Source organism: Halichoerus grypus, chromosome 13 (genome assembly GCF_964656455.1).
Source record: "Halichoerus grypus chromosome 13, mHalGry1.hap1.1, whole genome shotgun sequence".
Lineage (NCBI taxonomy): Eukaryota > Metazoa > Chordata > Mammalia > Carnivora > Phocidae > Halichoerus > Halichoerus grypus.
The window spans coordinates 56,594,761-56,615,429 of record NC_135724.1 but is presented as its reverse complement, the minus strand read 5'-3'; the positions used below and the strand labels follow the sequence as shown (position 1 = coordinate 56,615,429).

The 20,669-nt window shown below is 40.0% G+C and overlaps 1 protein-coding gene across 1 annotated transcript in view; it reads right to left on the bottom strand.

The window, feature by feature from the left end:
* PTPRM (protein tyrosine phosphatase receptor type M) overlaps window positions 1–20,669 on the bottom strand; it is a 777,319-nt gene that overhangs the window by 470,718 nt on the left and 285,932 nt on the right. Inside the window, exon 3 of the mRNA XM_036100805.2 lies at window positions 11,823–12,094. Within this exon, the coding sequence (XP_035956698.2) occupies window positions 11,823–12,094 (272 nt within the window). The remainder of the gene's footprint in view (window positions 1–11,822; window positions 12,095–20,669) is intronic.

Genomic DNA, 20,669 nt, shown 5'->3' with positions numbered 1-20,669 from the left:
TCAAAAAAATAAGCACTGGGCCAGCTCCCTGTAGGTATTCACCACACTAGATCATGACCTCCCAGGCAACATACCTGATGGGGATGTGTATTTCTCTAGTCATATGTTGTTGCCATGGCAGGGGTGGGGAGAGGGGGGTGGTTGCTGCACATCAACATGTGCTTCACAACTTGCCCTGAATTCTAACCAACGTGGCTAATGATCATACATCATTAGATTCCCCTGCTAAAGTCATCCTGGATAACTGTATGGCTCTAGAGTATATCCTAGCTGAGCAACAGGGAATTTGTGTCATTGTTAATTCATCTTGCTGGGTCCATATTAATGCTTCATCAGAGGTAGAAAGAAGCATCAAGAAAACTAAATGGCAAAGTACATGGTTACAATAACCATGGGCCAGCACACCACTTTCTTGGACAGAATAGGGGAAGGAATCAGATATTGGTTTTCACAGTTATTTTCATGGATGCCAACAGATAAAAAGTCTGTCCTCAAAGAAATAATCAAAATGGGCTTGGCTATTCTACTCTCAGTAGCAGGGTTCTATTTGGGATTCAGGCTTACCTTGTGGTGTGTACCTAAGCTATATTCTTTCAATTCACACGCTTTAATGAGTCAGAAATAATTAATACAGCAACAGGTACATCTCTTCCACTTTGAAAAACCCCTCCATCTCCCCTGTCCAGCAGGAAGTAGCCAAATTGAGACTGGCAGCCACCCTCCCATAAAAATGGAAGGGAATATTGACAGTGGAGCATGGTCACCAAGCCCTCTTGCTCAACTATAGCTCCAACAGTCAAACCCAGAAATAGACCTCTTAACTCATGCTCTAACTGAAACCTATTGTTTTTATTTATTTTTTAAAATTTATATTATTTTTTGATTCCAGTATAATTAACATACATTGTTACATTCGTTTCAGGTGTACAATAGAGTGATTCAAAAATTCCATATATTACTCATGTTAAGTGTGTCTCTTAATCCCCTTTACCTATTTTACCCATCCCCCACCCACCTCTCCTTTGGCAACCACCAGTTTGTTCTCTATAGTTAACAGTCTGTTTTTTGCTTTGCCTCTTGTTTTCCTTTCTTCATTTGAATTAAATGAATTCAAATTCCACATATGAGTAAAATCATATGGTATATGTTTTTCTCTGACTGGTTTATTTCATTTAGCGATATATCCTTTTGATTCATCCATGTTGTTGCAAATGGCAAGATTTCATTCTTTTTTAAGGCTGAGTAATATTCCATAGTGTATATATACTACATCTTTATCCATTCACCAATCAATGGACACTTGGGTTGATTCCATATCTTGGCTATTGTAAGTAATGCTGCAAAAAACATAAGGATACATATTTTTATGAATTAGTTTCTTTGTTTTCTTTGGGTGAATACCTGGTAGTGGAATTACTGGATCATATGGTAATTCTATTTTTAATCTTTTGAGGAACCTCCATACTGTTTTTCACAGTGGCTGCACCAGTGCAATTCCACCAACAGTGCATGAAGTTTCCTTTTCTCCACATTCTCACCAACACTTGCTGTTTCTTGTGTTTTTGATTTTAGCCATTCTGACAGGTGTAAGGTGATATCTCACTGCAAGTTCGATTTTCATTTCCCTGATGACTCGTGATGTTGAGCATCTTTTCATGTGTCTGTTGGCCATCTGGATGTCTTCTTTGGAGAAATGTCTGTTAATGTCTTCTCTTTTTTTTTTTTAAAAGATTTTATTTATTTGTTAGAGAGAGAGAGTGGGCAAGAGAGAGTGAGCAAGGGTACAAGCAGGGGGAGCAGCAGAGGGAGAGGGAGAAGCAGGCTCCCTGCTGAGCAAGGAGCCTGATGTGGGACTTGATCCCAGGGCACTGGGATCATGACCTGAGCCGAAGGCAGACACTTAACCGACTGAGCCACCCAGGCATCCCTTCTGCTCATTTTTTAATTGGATTATTTGGCTTTTTGGTGTTGAGTTGTGTAAGTTCTTCATATATTTTGGATATTAACCTCTTATTGGATATATCCTTTGCAAATACCATCTCCCATTCAGTAGGTTGTCTTTTGGGTTTTTTTTTTTATTATTGTTTCCTTTGCTGTACAAAAGGTTTTTATTTTGATGTAGTCCCAATTGTTTATTTTTGCTTTTGTTTCACTTGCCTCAGAGACATATCTACAAAAAAAGTTGTTAAGGCCAACGTCAGAGAAATTATTGCCTGTGCTCTCTTCTAGGATTTTTATGGTTTCAGCTCTCACATTCAGGTCCTTAAACCACTCTGAGTTTATTTTTGTGTATGGTGTAAGAAAGTGGTCTAGCTTCATTCTTTTGCATGTAGCTGTCCAGTTTTCCCAACACTATTTGTTGAAGAGACTGCTTTTTTCCTATTGCATATTCTTCTTTTCAAAGATTAATTGACCATATAATCATGAGTTTATTTCTGGGCTTTCTATTCATTTCCATTGATCTATATGTCTATTTTTGTGCCAGTACCATATTGTTTTGATTACTACAACTTTGTAGCATAACTTAAAATCTGGAATTCTGATGCCTCCAGCTTTGTCTTCTTTTTCAAGACTGCTTTGGCTGTCTGGGGTCTTTTGTGGTTCCATACAAATTTTAGGACTGTTCTAGCTCTGTGAAAAATGCTGTTGGTATTTTGATAGGGACTGCATTAAATCTGTAGATTTCTTTGGGTAATATCAACATTTTAACAATATTAATTCTTCCAATCCATGATCATGGAATCCTATTCTCATTTTTTATTCTTTTTTCTTTCTTCTATTCAGCTTGATTGCTTTCCATTCCTCTTGTAGTCTAGCTCACTGATTTGTTCTTCTGCTTCCTTGAATCTGCTATTTATTCCTTCTAGTTTATTTTTAATTTCAATTATTGAGTTCTTCATCTCTGATTGGCTCTTTTTTATATTTTATATCTCTTTGTTGAGAGTTTCACTTAGGTCCTCCACTCTTTTCTCAAGTCCAGTGAGTTTCTTTAAGACCATTACTTTAAATTCTCTATCAGGCATATTGCTTATCTCTATTTCATTTAGCTGTCTTGCTGTGATTTTGTCCTGTTCTTTCATCTGGGAGATGGTTCTCTGACTCTTCATTTTGTCTAACTCTGTGTCTATTTCTGTGTTTTAAGAAAGTCAGCTATGTCTCCTGCTCTTAAAAAGAGTGGCCTTATGAACAAGAGGTCCTGTACTGCACTGCGGTGCAATGTCCCCTGTTCACTAGAACTTGGCACTTCAGAGGTGTCTCCTGCTTGTGTTGCATGGGCCATACTGTTGTGGCTGAGCTGCATTTGCCTTCAGGCCAGTCATCCACAATAGCTCTCTCTGCCTGTTGTGGGCAGGGTTTGGTCCCTAGGGTGCTCTTAAGGGGCCAGTCTGGAGCTGCCTTGGGCTTGAGTTGGGTCAGACCAGATGTTTGCCAGAGCTACAGTCACACTGAATGGCAGGGTGCTCTCCCTGCACTGTCCCCTGAAAGACTTTCACTGGTGGGTAGGACCTGCAGGCAAACCACATGTCTGCCCTCAGCCTGCTGCTGCAGCTGGTGTGTGTCGTTATCTTCCCCTCTCCCCAGGTCAGGAATCACTCTGGAGTGGTGCTGGCCCCTGCCAGTGCTGCCTGCACACTGTCATGCCTCTGGCGCTGCTTAGGATGGTCTCCTGCTGAGGACGGGTTAGAAGAGACGGGTCCACAGGAGGAGGCAAGGCCGGGGCACGTGGTGTTAGCAAGGTCTGCATGGGTGTACTTGTGGGAGACCTGGAGCCAGTTTGGAGAACTGTTTTTGAAGTGGCCTCTTCTCCATAATTAGCTATGGAGAGCCCATTCTGCCAGTCTTCGAGTCATTTTCTGGGTTATTTACACTAATTTAGGTTTTATCTAGGTGTATCCATGGGACGAGGTGAGCTTAGGGTTCCCCTACTCCACTGTCTTCCCCAGAATCCACTTCTTTTGGTCTACCTCACTGTTCTAATTTCTTATCAAACTTTCTTGAGGCACTGATGAAAACATTTTGCAGTAACTGGAACATTCCAACCACCAGACTAAAAAAGCCTTGATAGCAGCAAAATGCCTAGAAGACCGCACCTCACATGTCCCCTTCCCTGACCATGATCACCCACTGAACACGTACTGACCCCCAACCATGATCACATGCTCTCTGCCTGCTCTCTTGCACGTACCGCGGATTCTCTTCTGGTAAAACTCCAGGTGTCCATCTTATGGGCAGACAGACCAGTTGTTAAGGCTTGAGCTTACCACCTACCCAGGCTGCTGGCACCCAACATAAATTTCTCCCTTTCTCTTTTCCAAACCATCTTCTCTGGAGTTATTGGCTTCTCTTGTGAGGAGTTAATCCAAGTTTGTTGGGCAACAGTGTTGGCAAAGCCAGTCAGGGACTATGCTCTGGATTTGTCCAGCCCCCTCAGGATTTCCTGGGATTTAGCAGCTGGACAGAGCAGTGCTCAGGGCTAAGCTATTTGTTTCCTGAGTTAGTGGCTGTGAGAGATCGATCAGTGATATGTGCAGCAAATGTAGACAGAGCTGATGCCACTCAGAGTAGCTTTCCATGACTTTCTAGCAAAGTAAGTGGGCTGAAGGCAAATACAGCAAAGAATCCAAGGTGGCTGGATAGGGACTAAAGGTTGGAGTTTAATGTGAAAAGATGGAATGATCCAGTCATTCCTACTCTCTCAGCTCCTCATCTACCAGGCAAGATGTCAGACTGGAAAAGGGCGGATCTTGGTTTAGCCTCTCCCAAAGTCCAAGATCCTTTGTGTCCTCACTGCACAGAGAATTTAGAACAGGTCGTGGCTGGAATCCATGCCTCTTCTTCTCCCAGGACCCCCCATACATCTAAGAATTTGTTTTAACTGGGAGACTCTAAAGAAATACTAAGACTCATCATTCTGACTTGGTCCTCACATTCCCTCTTCTCACCACCCACCCGTCCCAGCCCAACCCCTTTCTTGAGAAGCACGGGGAGGGGACTTCAAAGCCATCTATGCATTTTTTTTCTTTTCAAAGCAACCACTTATCTTAAAGATCACTGCTTCCTTTGCCTCTGACTGGATTCATGATCACTATATTCCAAAAGCAGGAGAAGGTATGAGTAGGTCATTCCCCAGGCATCTCTGGGTAGAGGCAGGGTTAGGAACCCTGAGAAATTGATAGATAGCCTCCAGAAATGTGAGGGGTGGGAAAGAAAAGAGAGAAGAGGAAGATACAGAATCAAAATTGAATCCTTCTCTCTCTCTCTCTCTTTTTTCATTAGCACAATAAAGCAAGAAGGTGCTTGTGAGAGGAAAATACTATTGTTAACATGGCAGGAAGTCAAGGTCTAAATCAAAGGAAGTGGTCCTGCAGCCCAGGTGCCCTTATGAAAACAAGCAGCTGGCAGTGCTCACTGCTGCCGCCCAACAGAGGAGCAGGTTCTAAGTAGCAGCAATTAGGACAAACAGTAAATTTAAGAAATTAAATATGTGTTAATCGCCAAATACTTGACAATTTATGTTTTAATGAACAGCAATTAACCTACAATTAGGTGCATTCCACGCAGGTTACCATTGTGATTTGTACTTGCAGAATACTATTCTCCTAAAAATAGGACAATCTACACAGAATGACTGCTATGGTGAGAACACTTTGCCAAGAAACATTTTGAAACTCTATAAATGCCAAGGTAAGATAATGTTAGGGGAAAGACTAGGAAAACAAGAGATGCCCAAGGAAATTTACTATTTAGCAAAAGTACATGGGGCAGTGGTGTCTACTTTCAGCGAAAACCTCTCCAAATCCAACAGCTGCAAAACTCAGATTCTGACCAAGTTGAGAAAAAACTAGTGGGTAGTAGCCAAAACCCAAAAAGAGATCCTGACCAAAAAGAGAGTAAAGGACAGGACAGAGGGAAGGAGCCCAGTGTGTCAGTCCCCCAGATGGAGTTATCTGGAGCACTTGCTTCCCATGGTAGAAAGTCCAGAGCAGGCTGATACCAGAAACACTCAGGAAACCTCACCTCGCATTTTTATATGACAGTAAGTTCTGGAATGTTCTGGTGGAAAGAAACCCGGTTCACTTTATTTCACCTACTTTCACGGAAGGATTCATTCCTGTAACCCTTTTTCACTGAGCACCTTCTGCCATTCCACTAAACACATTTAAAGAGTGACTTAGGGAGAAAGCACTCATATTAGCTATTCCCCTTGTTCTGTCTACCATAATCTTAATCTCAATAAACTACCACTATTTATGGAAAGGCTAGAATAGCCTAACTGTGCTTTGCCATTCCTCTTTACACCCTGCACTGCCTTTATATTTAGTTCCATAATTAGTGAGGTTCCATAAGTTTAAGTCAGTTGCCCAAACTTGTAGTAAACAGGGCTGATATTTAAATCAGTTCTGTTTAACCCAAATCATATGTTCTACTATACTATGATGCTACCCATTTCCAAATAATACTATAATATGAAATTCCTTTAAAACAGTTAATTCATCAATCTTAACTCATTATATCAAAGCTACTTAATAAAATGTGAAAAGCATCTTTTAGAAATAAAGTGCTATACGAATATAAAATATTTTAACATAGTAATATTTCAAGTATATGTTCACTCTGTATTAATGTTTTAGATCTCTCTACTGTATCTTGCAGCCTAAATTCTCTAATGTAGAGGTGATGTCTGGGGGGAAGCAGATTCCCTGTGCACTGAGAGAGGGTCTCTCAAGGGTCCCAATTCCTTCAGATGTTCATGTCCTACTATCTTGTCCTCAGCTTTCTAGCCCAGAAATGGCCTGTTTCCTAAAGATGCCATCATTTATATGTTGACTATTATTAACCATGTCCACTTGACACCAGAATAATATTTTTTATATTTTGTGATTCAAAATGTAATACTGTTGACCCTTGAACAACACAGGCATGAACTGTGTGAGTTTGCTCATACCTGGATTTTTTTCAGTAACGACAGAACAGCACTAGAAACATATTTCCTTTTTGAAGTGAAAGACCTGTACTCTGAAAACTATAAAACACTGATGAAAGAAATTAAAGACGACACAAACAAATGGAAAGATATCCCACGCTCATGGATTGGAAGAATTAATATTGCTAAATGTCCATATTACCCAAAGCAATCTACAGATTGAATGCAGTCCCTACCAAAATACCAACAGCATTTTCATAAAACTAAAACACATAATACTAAAATTTGTATGGAACCACAAAAAAACCCAAAAAGCAATCTTGAGAATGAAGAACAAAGCGGGAGGTATCACAATTCCAGATTTCAAACGATACTACAAAGCTGTAGTAATCAAAACAGTATGTTACTGGCACAAAAACAGACACATAGATCAATGGAATGGGACAGAGCCCAGAAATAAACCACACCTACATGGTCAATTAATCTATAACAAAGGAGGCAAGAATATATAATGGGGAAAGTCTTTTCAAAAAATGGTGCTGGGAAAGCTGGACAGCTAAATGCAAAAAAAAAAAAAAAAAAATGAGACTGGCCCACTTTCTAACACCATACACATGAAAAGAAATTCAAAATGGATTAAAGACCTAAATGTGAGACCTGAAATCCTTATGATTTTCTTAATAACATTTTTTCTAGCTTATTTAATTATAAGAATAGAGTATTAAGACATATAGCATACAAATGTGTGTTAATCAACTGTTTATGTTCTTGGTAAGGCTTCTTATCAACAGTAGGTTATTAGTAAAGTTTTGGGGGAGTCAAAAGTTATACATGGATTTTCCAGTGCATGGGGGGTTGGCGCTCCTAACGTCTATGTTGTTCAAGGGTTAACTATAGTCACATAGAGCAGACTCACATCCTTAGACTAGCACAGAACTTCTTACAGATAAATCTATTTGGGAAATTAGTGCAATGGGCTCAGGCATGATTCACATTTTTAAGAGCATCAGGATTTGACAGCCCTCTTTTCTCAGTAAAGACACAATGTGCTGAGGACCACAATATGCAAGGAAGCTCCTTCCTTGGGCGGTGATGCCCATGCATAGACACCTGGTTTTTCTAGCTTTTTTTCTGGTCATCTCCAGTTAGGCAGACACCTTGGGCCAGGGGCGGAAACAGGATTTGGTAGGTGTTTTCCTTCTTATTCACCTTTGTTAATACGGTTTGCCTTTCTCATCCCAAATGGGAAACTTCATTTAGGTCTTACATGGTGATTTTAAGGCCTATTGCTTAGTGTCTGGGAGGTTTCCTGCTGGCATCTCTCCTGTAACATCTACAGAGTGACATTTACCTGATAGCTTGTGTTACTATCAGGGTAATGATTTCAATATGTTTACTGCCCAGCAGATAAAGGAGAAATATGTCTTTCACTACGCCTTTACAACTTTAAAAACTAATGTTTGGTTGGAGAGCTCAGAAATTAAATTAACAAGGGCACTTTCAGTGGATCTGAACCCTTTACAGATGTTGATCACCAGATTCTTAAAAACTTAGCAGTGCTGTATTAAAGAATCTCTACAAATCCACTTTTAAATCCAAAGTAGAAAGCTATTCGTAATGAATCAACCAGTGAACCAAAAAGAGAGAGTGAGACTTAGGTTCTGATTCGATTTGGTAAGTCATGCACTGTTCATTATGTAAGAGACGTGACAGTGGGAAGTAGGTGCGCCTGGGGGATGGGGTCAGAGGTTCACAATGGGGGTGGCAAAATATTTTTTTTTTTTTTTTTTAAAGATTTTTTATTTATTTATTTGAGAGAGAGAGAATGAGAGAGAGCAAGCACATGAGAGGGGGGAGGGTCAGAGGGAGAAGCAGACTCCCTGCCGAGCAGGGAGCCCGATACGGGACTCGATCCAGGGACTCCAGGATCATGACCTGAGCCGAAGGCAGTCGCTTAACCAACTGAGCCACCCAGGCGCCCGGGGGGTGGCAAAATATTTTATTCAAAAGAGCCCAAGAAAGGAAGAATTCATTGGAAATCACAATGGCCTAATATATAAGACCACCTCACTTCCAATATAGTTCCAGAATTCCTTTTTAAAGGCTGATCTCCTAAGACCATTAAACTAAATCCTTCCTTTAATTTCAACTGTCTGAGCTAGGTGTGCCAAGGCTGTTATGGACGAATGATGTGTCCCTCCCCATTTTCATATGCTGAGGCCCTGACCACAGTGTGATGATATCTGGAGATGGAGCTTTCGGGAGGTAATTCAGTTTAGATGAGGTCATGAAGGTGGAGCCCCCATAGTTAGCATCCTAAGAAGAAGCAGAGGGGAGACAAGAGCTCTTTCTCTCCAGATACACACTCAGAGGAAAGGCTGCTAAGCACCCTCTGAGAAGAGAAGCCGGCCATCTACAAGGCAGGGAGAGGGTCCTGCAGGATTTCCAGGCTCTGCAACCATGAACAAAAAATGTCTATCATTTGAGGCACCCAGTCTTTGGTATTCTGTCATAGCCTGAGTTTACACAAAGGCAAAATACAACTTTAAGATCTGGATTGCGGTCAAAGTCAAAACTAAACCAATGCATTGTACTCTGGAGGCTCTGAGGGGCCCAAGAGAGTTCACTCCTAGAGATGCTGGGTAGGCAGTGCTAAGGTGAAAGAGAGGAAAGTCAGAGCACATATGAGCAGACCTACCTTCTGATCTTGCCTAGAAGTTTGTCCCACTGCCTCCATCCAGCAGATGCCTGGGGGCGAAGGCAGAACCTAATGCAGGTGCCAGGGGGGCAGTGGGAACATCACACACCTACGCCTTCTCGACTTTGGGAAGGTCTCCTCCAAAAGAAGTTTCTAAAAACACTCAGCCTCTTAACTTAGTCCAGCATATGAAAGTCTTTGGAAGCCTAGCTTAACCAAACCCACTTCCCCTGCTTCCATTTTAGTACTATGGATGGAGAAATTTTGTCCCAGAGGCCGTATTTTTTTTAATTATACCACTGATTGCTAATACAGTTATAAAAAAGGTTATTTGTTAAATAGGAGATTTTCCCTGTAGAAGAAAAACTTTTTTTTTTTACTTTACTCTTTGGGGTTTTATACATAAAAACAGTACATATATATTGGAGAAAATTTAGAATATGACTGATGGTATAAAGAAAAAAAGTTCAAATCACCTGTTACCCTATTAGCTAGGGAGATACCACTTTTTAATATGTTTATTTCAGCACAGTCTTCATTTTATAATATATATATACACACATTATTTTATATATATATTTAATCATATAAATATAATTTTAAAATTAAAAAATATAATATGTAAAATTTAAATTGTGGAATGTATTGTTTTATACCAGTGTTTCCACTTAACAACATAAGCTTAAGTGGATCATTAAATGGTCTTCCATGACATTATTCTTAATTGTTGCAAAATGCATTTTTGTACTGAGGTAACAAATTAACTAAACCTCTAATGATGGAAATAATACTGCTTCTGATTTTTTCATTATTATAAATAAACTGCCATGAAAATCCTTGTAGTTAATTATTTGCAACCATTCTTCCTTATTTCCTTGGGATGAATTCCTAACAGTAGATTGCTAAATTTAGACCTATCTAAATTTTTAACACTTTTAAAAGAAGAGTACCTTTAAAAGATTTTAACAATTTATGTGTGTACTATTTAACAATTTACATGTGTACTGTTCAAGACACATGAATTTCTCAATCATTAAATTCTAGAAATTGTTGCAGGTAAAAGGGTACACAGACAAATCAGGCACAACAGTGACAGCCCATTTATTCCCATTATCAAATCTAGGGGCAGAGGAAGTGGGATTGATGTATCTGCCCTAATAAACACCAAACCTGCAGAATGGATTCCTGGGTGTTGTTCCTGCCATTAGAAAGACAAGCAGCCCTTGAGGAGACTCAGTTTTCCTTTCCCTGAGTCTAGCCAAGCACCTCAATTAAATTGAGAGATGATCTTGGATCCATGTTCCAGCTGGCTCCTGAGCAAGCCAAAGGAATTAAGAAAGAGAAAAGCAAAATATCTCAATCCTCCTAATGAATCCTTTTAGCTTGAAATTAATCGAGTACTCTCAAAATCAAGTTATTTTTTAAAAGTGCTGTGGACAAAAGGAAAAAAAGCACCAAATGCCATTGTCACGATTTTTCCACCTTTGATCCTGAGTCCGGATGCCTCTGTGATACAAGTCACTCTCCGCCAGAAGGCACATGAGGTCAGACGTCAGGGTTGCTTTGGTACCACTTTTTAACTGTTCCTGGCCTCCACCCTTTAGTTACTTTCAGTGAGAACTCCAAGTGGGTAACGTGGGTCTTAACAGAACATCGCAAATAACAGGACAGCAGCCCCTCCATGACAAGGACTTAAGGACTTATCCTACATATGTTCTTTTCTTCCCATTGCTTATAGGGATGGGAACAGGACCCTGCACCTTGCTACCTGGTCCATCAGGCTCACTTCTTAATGATTCACTTACTCCTGAGAGCAACTCATGAACAAAGGAGTCTCCTCTTTTAGAATCAGGTGCTATGTCTCTGTGGGTCCAATATGGCCCACTTAATATAGCACTTGCAGATAGCGCTTCCTGTCCTGCTTCAGGTTACTTAAAACAACATTTTTGTTTTTATTTTTCTTTTATTTTCTTAAAACAATATATGCATAAACAAGTTTGAAAGGTGTTCTTTACTCATTTCTCAAGATAACATACAAAGACTTAATACACTCCCTATCAAATAGCACAAGCTTCCCTAACATCAGTATTAAAAAAATACCTACACTTCTTACACATTCTCTGATTATACTAATACAAAAACTGTATTTTCAGAAGTTAGAAGATGCATCAAAACAGGAAATGAAAACAAAGAGCATACCTGATAAAAATTAGGCCAGAATGTACTAATGGCCAGTTCTGCCCTGTTCCATGTGCGGGTAGGGTCTCCAGATATGTTCCAGATAGGATTCCCCAAAGGCCCATTATTGACCTTCACATAGACATTGAGTAACCCAGGAGCAGTGTTACTCTTGCTGGATACAAAATAGTGAAAATCAATGCAATGGGTGTCGTTTTCTTTCAGCTGAGGTAAGAGGAGGTGGGCTCTCTGCCCCTCAGGTCTCCCAGATGTGTTCACCAGCATGAAAGAGCCTGTGGAAAGAAAATCAAAGGAGAGTTACAACCAGAAATACTACTTTCTGGTCATCTCTCAAAGCCACCATCATTTACATGATGGGTTGACACTGCAATGTCACGTATCTTACTTAGGCTTTGAGAGCCCCATCTCTTTCACCCCTTTTCACCTCAAAGAATTCTCAAGATCAGTGAATGGAAAGTTCCCTTGAAGTTACTGCATTTAGTCTCCTAAGTAACAAAAATATGCATAATTTACTATCTTGCACTGATCATCTGGTAGTCACTAGCCACATGTGGCTATTTACATTAAAATTAAGTAAAAACCCGTAATATTAAAAGCTTAGGTCCTCAGCCACACTAGCCACATTTCAAGTGCTGAATGGGCTCGTGTGGCTGATTGCTACCACACTGGGAAGCACAGATACTGAACCTTTCCATCATCTCAGAAAGTGCTATGGGACAACACTATTCTCTAACAGCTCCACCATTTGGCAATTGCAGCTCCTTTAATATTCTCGTGTAACCTAGAGAGAGAGAGAACACATTGGCCTGATTTGTGGAATCTTAGAAGACTTTACTGGCCCTACAATGTTCCTTGTTGCTAATGTAATATAACTTTCTTGCAGTTCATTGCCATCACCCCTCCCCCATTGCCATAACAAATGACTTCTTGATAGTGGAGGTGTTTTCATGGCCAGTATGACTGAGCCTACTGATGCAATCATTGTGCCAATCAGAGGATGGTCATACTCAGAAATCTCTATGAGCAATGTGTATCTTTACATCCATAGCACCAGCCCACCCATGACTGCTGAAGAGTTTCCACGTGGATCCAAGCTTTCCAGATACCTTGGCATCAGCTGTGTCACTCGGGCCCTCCCCATGTCTAAGATCAACAGAAATGGCAATTAAAATAATTATATGAATTTTATATATCATATATTTGCTTTCATCTTTCTTTATGTAAATATAAAGAAAGATAAAAGCAAAATGTTTGAGATAAAACAGAAAACAGAATATCATAAAGCCTTTTTGGCAGACAGGAAAAAATGTATTGAAACTCTGAGGGGAAAGAACACCTAAATTTGGAACATAAAGATGAAAAAAGAAATACTATTCACATATGGCTGGATTCATGCTTTCTACTGGAAGGAGGAGACTATTCCCCAGTTAAGTATTCTTTTTAAAATTTCCCATATTGTGGGGGCGCCTGGGTGGCTCAGTCGTTAAGCAACTGCCTTCGGCTCAGGTTATGATCCCAGGGTCCTGGGATCGAGCCCCGCATCGGGCTCTCTGCTCGGCCAGGAGCCTGCTTCTCCCTCTCCCACTCCCCCTGCTTGTGTTCCCTCTCTAGCTGTCTCTCTCTCTCTGTCAAATAAATAAAATAAAAAAAATCTTAAAAAAAAAAAAAAAAAAAAATTTCCCATATTGTGAACCATAATTTTCAAGGACATGTGTATGTGTGTATGTATGTTTGTGTGTGTTTGTATTTTAGTACATACTCAACAGATACCAAAAACATACATACACTACTAGAACAAGTGTAGATTTTTTTTCTTGTCTACAAGCTGTGATTTCCTAAGCAGCAAAAGAAGACTGCCTTTCCCAAAGAATTATTATGAGGACAAAATAAAAAACCCAAATGTAGGCATATCTTATATAAATTAATAGGCTACTGTTAAGGGATATCAGAAAATGTTTACCCTCGGCTGTTACCCCTACAGTGCCCCTGTGTAAGGTGAACTGTGGGTAATGGCATTCAAGACAAACAGGAATTGAGTCACAGAGAGATTAGGAAGCTGTTTATCCAGGTTTTAGCATGAGTTCATGGTCAAACCAAAACTTCGAGCCTCTGAGCTTCCAGCCCACTACTCACCCTGTTACACTCCAATAACACCATGTTTCTTCATGTGCCGTTTGAGCGTATATGAAGAAAACAAAACCCCTTCATGACAGTGAAGGAAAATTACAGTCGCTCTTTGAAAATAGAGCAATTTTTCAAAAGATGAATGTTATGCACCTGGAAATATGAAAGCCAAGCCACAAGGAAGGGTTATCTATGGAACATATATTCCAGTAATAAGGAAGAACTACAAATGTGACTTAAGAATGAGTTGGGGGGCACAGAGAGGGGACAGGTGGCAACAGAACATCACTGAAATGATTCGGGTTAGCTAGAGTCTATAAAATGTAAAAAAAAAAAAAAAAAAATTCAAAATATGCAGGGTAGACCAACCCCATCACAAATCTAAAGCTGGCTGTTGGTGTTTATAACACGACTTAAAAATCGTACTTTTCTGAGTAAATATAAGCAGATATATTCTGTATTTGATCACGTGGGGCTCTGTTACCTGCAACATAGTTACAATGTATGTTCCTACTGACAGGGCCGCCCATGACATGGCCTTGAGGTCAATGCTAAATCACCAAAACCTTTAGTACAAGAAAAGTATTTCTTGCAGTGTTTCCATCAGCGAAACTCAGGCAGCCATGGATGGTAAACAGGACAATACGCAAAGGACGGCAAAAGCATGTATTTCCTGTATCCTGAGACATCGAGTTTGGATGCCTGGATGAAGCTGAAACAGACAAGTCTCTTTTCACATGTTGGTATAAACTGGAAAGCTTCCTACCATTACTGTTCAGGGAATCACCAGGAATCCCTAAAATACTATTCCCCTAGCTGTGCAACCAATCCTCCATATTACACCATTCCAGCACAAAATGCTCTCTCAGCTGTTTGAGCTGTCTAATGTATACAGAAATTTTTAACTGAGGTCAAGGTGAAATTCAGGTATTGTAAGTTACAAATACACAAATGATCCTAATTTTTATACTCCTTCCTCCTTTTTAACCTTTTTGAGCCAGAAAATACAGTCTGTTTTGTTACCTGGGTATGCTTCTGTAATGCAGATTAGCTCAAATGGATTAGCAAATAGGGGCATGACATCCATCCAACACAGAAGTCCCTTGGATTCATGTGTGACTTTCGGCAGGACATTAAAGTTTTTGACTGATCTCAATAAAGGGCTACATGATGACCTTTGAACAAAGCTCCAGTCCCACACAAGTGCCTTCACTCAGGGGAGGAAGTGCCAAGAAGTTTAGTGGTTTCTGTGAAGCTGTCTGGGAAACTGCAAGAACAGAGAAAGAAACCGTGGAGCTTCGGCTCCCCTCCTGAGTTGAAAAGGAAAGAACATTGACTGATGAAGAAGACAAACCCTGGATCCTATTTTTAGGTTGGCAGAAAGTGCTCTATTAGAAGGGACTGACTACAGTAGAAAGAGGAAGCCAGAGCCTCAGGGTACAGGGCGAAGAATGGAGTCACTGGGATTCTGAAGGCCAGATGTCAGTTGATGGGACCGGTCTTTTTAGAAGGGCTGTTACTGTTTTTGTTGGTTCTCCAGCTAGAGAGCTATTGCATAGATTTTGAGTGGCCAGCCCCAGCCCCATTTTTCTCACAAAATCTATCACTTTCAATGTATGATTCTGCGAAATGAGTCAAGAGATCTTCCAAGAACACAGGTGTGGTGTTGGAGGACGCGCCAGCTCTATCCACACCATCTTCTTCACCTGTTCTAGCTTCAGGAAGCAATTCTGCTCGGACTGGTCACAAGCAAAGTTCTTCTTCCTTTCAACAGTTAGAGAAGCCACCTGAGCAGCACTATGGTCAACACACACATGTTTTTGGATGAAAAGTCTCCCTTTACCAAGCCCCTTCTCTGGGGTATGGTCACCTGAGAGTTCCTTTTTTTTTCTCCTCCAGAGTCTCTCAATTGGTATTTTTATGTAGCCCCCATAATTAATGATTAATGTATAAAGGCACTTAGGACAATGCTTGCCAAATAGCACAAGTTCAAAAATTGTGGGTGATCAGCATTACTATTACTCTGTATTCCTCATACTTCATCCAAATGCGTGGCTTCTCTAAATTATCTTCAATTCTTTAGCAGATATATTTCCACCTGCCCACCTCACAACCTTCTTGGTCCTATCCTATTTCAGCTAAATGGTAATTTTTAAGTTTCCTCTCTTTATGAGAGAGGAACTTTAGTATTGAAGGGTTACAAAACCTTCAACACAGTTGATCTTGCCTCTACATTTAAGCTCTGGGAGGGGGATCTTTATTTCTATGTGTGGTCATGAGGACTTATCCTCATGGCTTCGAATTAGAGAAGATGACATTTCAGTCAATGCAAGTATTTCCTGACAGTGCTACATTATTGTCTTATGGTGAGTTTACATGAGAAAGTGTGAACACTTATGTTTAGCACAGTCTGGCAAACCCAGAATCCTGGGGGTAAACGCACAGTTGTGCATACAGAAATGGCAGGTGGGAGGGAAGAGATGCCTTTTAATTGAATTTCTCACCTATAGGCTATGAAAGGAAAGTCAACTCGCCAATGTTTAAAGGATCCAAGGCATTTATATTCAATTTTAGACTATTAAGTCTGTTTTTAAAAATATCCCTATATGGCTGAATGTTTAATTTTCACCTCCTGCTTCAATGTTTTGACTGTGAGGAAATGCATTTTCAAAGACTAATTGGGTCTCCCTCAGTAGGTACTTCCTTACCTCAATTTTTTTTTCCCAACAAAAAACACTCCAACTGGGCCAATAAATAAAAGAAATCAGAATTCAAATTAGCATAGAAATTCTGTTTGTGTTCCAATAACAAAACACCCTTAAGTCACAAGTGAGGAAGTAGAGACTATAACATTGCAGGCAAATGAAAAGAACTCCACCTAACAAAGCTGGCTTCAAAAGGGGCAGTTTTTAAAGCACGCTTTGAAGATCTTTAAGAATAATTATTTTGGTTCTCTGAAAAGGAAAACTCCGTTATGAGAACATGCAATATTCGCATTCTTGAATTTTCGGTGAATTAAATTTAGCTTAATCATATCCACTGGCAAATGCTTTTGATTGGACTATCTTCCATCATTGTTTGTGACAGTGGCAACAGCTAGATAGAATTAGTTATTCCCTTCTACCCCATCATTAAAATTTGCATCCGTGTGGTAGAGGCTCTAGATTTTTAAAAGCTAAGGAAATTGCGTGAATTCTCTTCGTACTTTTCAAAAACTTTGTGTGCCCAACAAAAAAGGGAGCGTTTTCCATCATCCAGCAGGAAGAGAGACTTATGTGCATTATTAAATACTTTGGCTGGTGGAGAAGCAGCATTTTATGAACTTGAAAGGGAGCAGATCTTCCACCCCAAGTGTGTCTCTTTGGCATGGGGATTATTTTAAGCTGGTTATTCTTTTTTTTTTTTCTTTCTCTCTTTTTTAAAATTCTTTATTTAAATTCAATTTAGTTAACATATAGTGTATTATTAGTTTCAGGGGTAGAATTTAGTGATTCATGAGTTCATATAACACCCAGTGCTCATTACAGCAAGTGTCCACCTTAATGCCCATCACCCAGTTGCCCCATCCCCCCACCTAACCCCCCTCCAGCAACCCTCAGTTTGTTTCCTAGAGTTCAGCGTCTCTTATGCTTTGCCTCCCTATTTTCATCTTATTTTATTTTTCCTTCCCTTTCCCCTATGTTCCTCTGTTTTGTTTCTTAAATTCTACATATGAGTGAGATCGTATGAAAATTGTCTTTCACTCGTCTCACTTAGCCTAATACCCTTTAGTTCCATCTGTGTCATTGCAAACAGCAAAATTTCATTCTTTTTGATGGCTGAGCAATATTCCATTGTGTGTGTGTGTGTGTGTGTGTGTGTGTGTGTGTGTGTGTGTGTGTGTATGACATCTTCTTTATCCATTCATCTGTCAATGGACATCTGGGCTCTTTCCAGTTTGGCTATTGTGGACATTGCTGCTATAAACACTGGAGTGCATGTGCCCCTTCGAATCACTATGTTTGTTTCCTTTGGATGAATACCTAGTAGTAGTTGGTTATTCTTAAGAAACAGCACAAACAGGTGAAGCTCTCAAAACTGAGTAGAAGTTACCCTTGCCTGAGAGACACTTACCAGGAGAAGCTTCGTTTGTAACAGTGTCTCCCTTTCTGTGCCAGGAAGAGGGGAATAACCAAATTTCTAGAAACTCTTGTCAATGAAGAAAAAGACTTAAATTTACATAACAACCTTACTTGTTGACTGTGCTTTTCCTTCCCAGACTCGCCACTTCCAACATCCTCTGTCTTTAGCTGAAGACAGTATTCAAGCTGATGGCTTCAGCCATTTCAGAAAGTTCCTTTTCTAGGGTCTCTCCCATATATACAGCAAGCATACATAATATTAACCTTCTGTTTGTTTTCTCCTGTTAATCTGTTTCATATTAATTTAATTATTAGACCAGTCAAAGAACCTAGAAGGTGCAGAGGAGCAAAATTGGCCACCCCAATGTGTGTCTCTTTGACATACGGATTATTTTGAAGAAATGGAAGGCTCAGGAAGAAACTTTGACCTTCCCCCTAAATGCCTAAGAGAATTTAGATAGAGGAGCTGCTCCGGTGGGTAAGCCAGCACCACAGATAATTACTGTATAATATGAACTAGGTGTAGTGGACAGGGAGGAACTTAGAAAAGTCTGTTTGTTGACATTCCTCTCTGTGTCCCAAACACTTGTTTGCCAAACATTTACTCTTTTCATCTTCCTGTGAATTGTCTTTCCTCTCTTTGAAGTCCCTGACAGCCACTCCCTTCTCCTTAGCTCTGAAGGGCACATAAGCCTCAACTACCTGACTGCCTGTGGGCTTCATATTCTTTTGGAACACCCCCCCCCCCGTACATATGTAATTAAGTTTTACTTTCTCTTGTTAATCTGTCTCACGTCAATTTAATCCTTAGACCAGCCAAAAAAACCTTGAAGCTCAGGAGAAAATTTTTCCTCCCTGACAAAGGCAAGAAGGGAAAATTTCCCACCCCCACAAATATTAATGCCACTATAAAATTCACTTCTGTAGCCTCTTAATTTTAGTAAAAGCACACTGTTCATTAGCTTTTCTCTTACTTTGGCTGTTTTGTCTTCATTTTTTTTTTCCTCTGTGACCATGTCTTCAAATTTGTAGATTTAAAATCCAAAAGCTAAACAGAAAGCTTACAAGTTGCATCTTTGCAGGTGTACATCCTGCCTCTAGTTTACAGGGCCATTCTTTTTTCTTCTGACCTATTATATACACCAGCTGTAACAATTCAGTTATCTAGAGAAGTGCTTCTCGAACAATCTACGATAAAGGACCATTTTTGAAAAAATATTTGACACATCTCAGATCAAATGTATATAAAATGCAATAAACATGGATTTCCAAAAAAGAAGAAAAAGACATGCAAAACACAAGCCCAAATTTGTTATTGTACTAAATAAATGTAAAAACACTGTCAAATTTCTATAAAATTTTCTAAAGACTTGCTCTCAATTTCTATAGTGGTCATGGGCAGGAACAATGTGCTGACCAGCTCTGATGTGCACACCACACCAAGTGGCACAGGCTTGAAGTTCGAATTGTATAGCGTGCCGGGTTCCCAAGTACCCAAGTGTACATTTTTTTCTTAACGTGGGAGAAAAAGACTGAGACTGACAAGTTGAAAGAAAGGAAGGAAAAAAAATTCTCTGGTTTCTTAACCCAAAGATGAAGGCTATCAGGCCAAGCCCTTTGGCTGTGAAAGAAATTGGTCGAAGAAAACACAAAAGAAGAATGGGAAGCGAGTGGAGAGAGAAGAGGCAATTATAATCATGGGGAATGGAAAGGTAGCAGCAAGGCTGAATTCAAAAAAGAACCAGGTTTGAGGCAAGGAGGAGAGGGAGAGAGCTCCAAGAACATATCTTGGCTGTTCTTAAGGAGAAAAGGAGAATGCAGGGAATCAAATGTGCCAGCCAGTGCTTGGGCCAAGGGCTGCATGTATCCCATCTCATTAAATCCCCCCAACAATAAAGACCCACAGAAACACAGAGAACAGTTCGCTCATCAAAGGGTCCACCAACAGCATCTGATGGAGCTAAAGGGAATCTGAATTTTTCACATTCAGGCTCTAAATGAAATGCTCTAAAACCAACATTTTTCAAACATGTGGCCCCATCATGGTACCAAAATATTGTATATGCACCCCAGTATACACGTGTGATGTTATGTGTGCATACCTACATTATATACATACACCCACAAACATACATAGACACAAAACTTCCATGAAGAAATGTTTTTCTTATCATGTGTATGTGTATTGTACTCATATTTCCTATTCTACTATTTCATTTTGCAATGTACAGAAGTAAATGAGTGCTGGGTGCAAGCAGCCCACAGCTGACTCCACAGTCCACGGATGCTTTAAGATCACACCACAAGTCCTCTCCCAATAACCAAAACGAACAAGATCCACACTCTGCTCTGCTGCCTTTGTAAGAGAGCTGTATATTTTTAATTTGTAATTTTAAATTTGATCTCATCCTTCAAATACCAAAAAACCAGATTACATCCCTCCTCCTGCTCCCTCGGCCAGCACTAACAATGGTCCTAAAGAATAAGTCTTTTCTGATGAGAAACCTCGTGAAATAAGGAAGTTGAAAGCCTGTGGAGAAATAAATGAACTCAGGGAGCAAACTCCAAAGGAACAAAGCCTCTGCAGGGAGGTGCCACCACT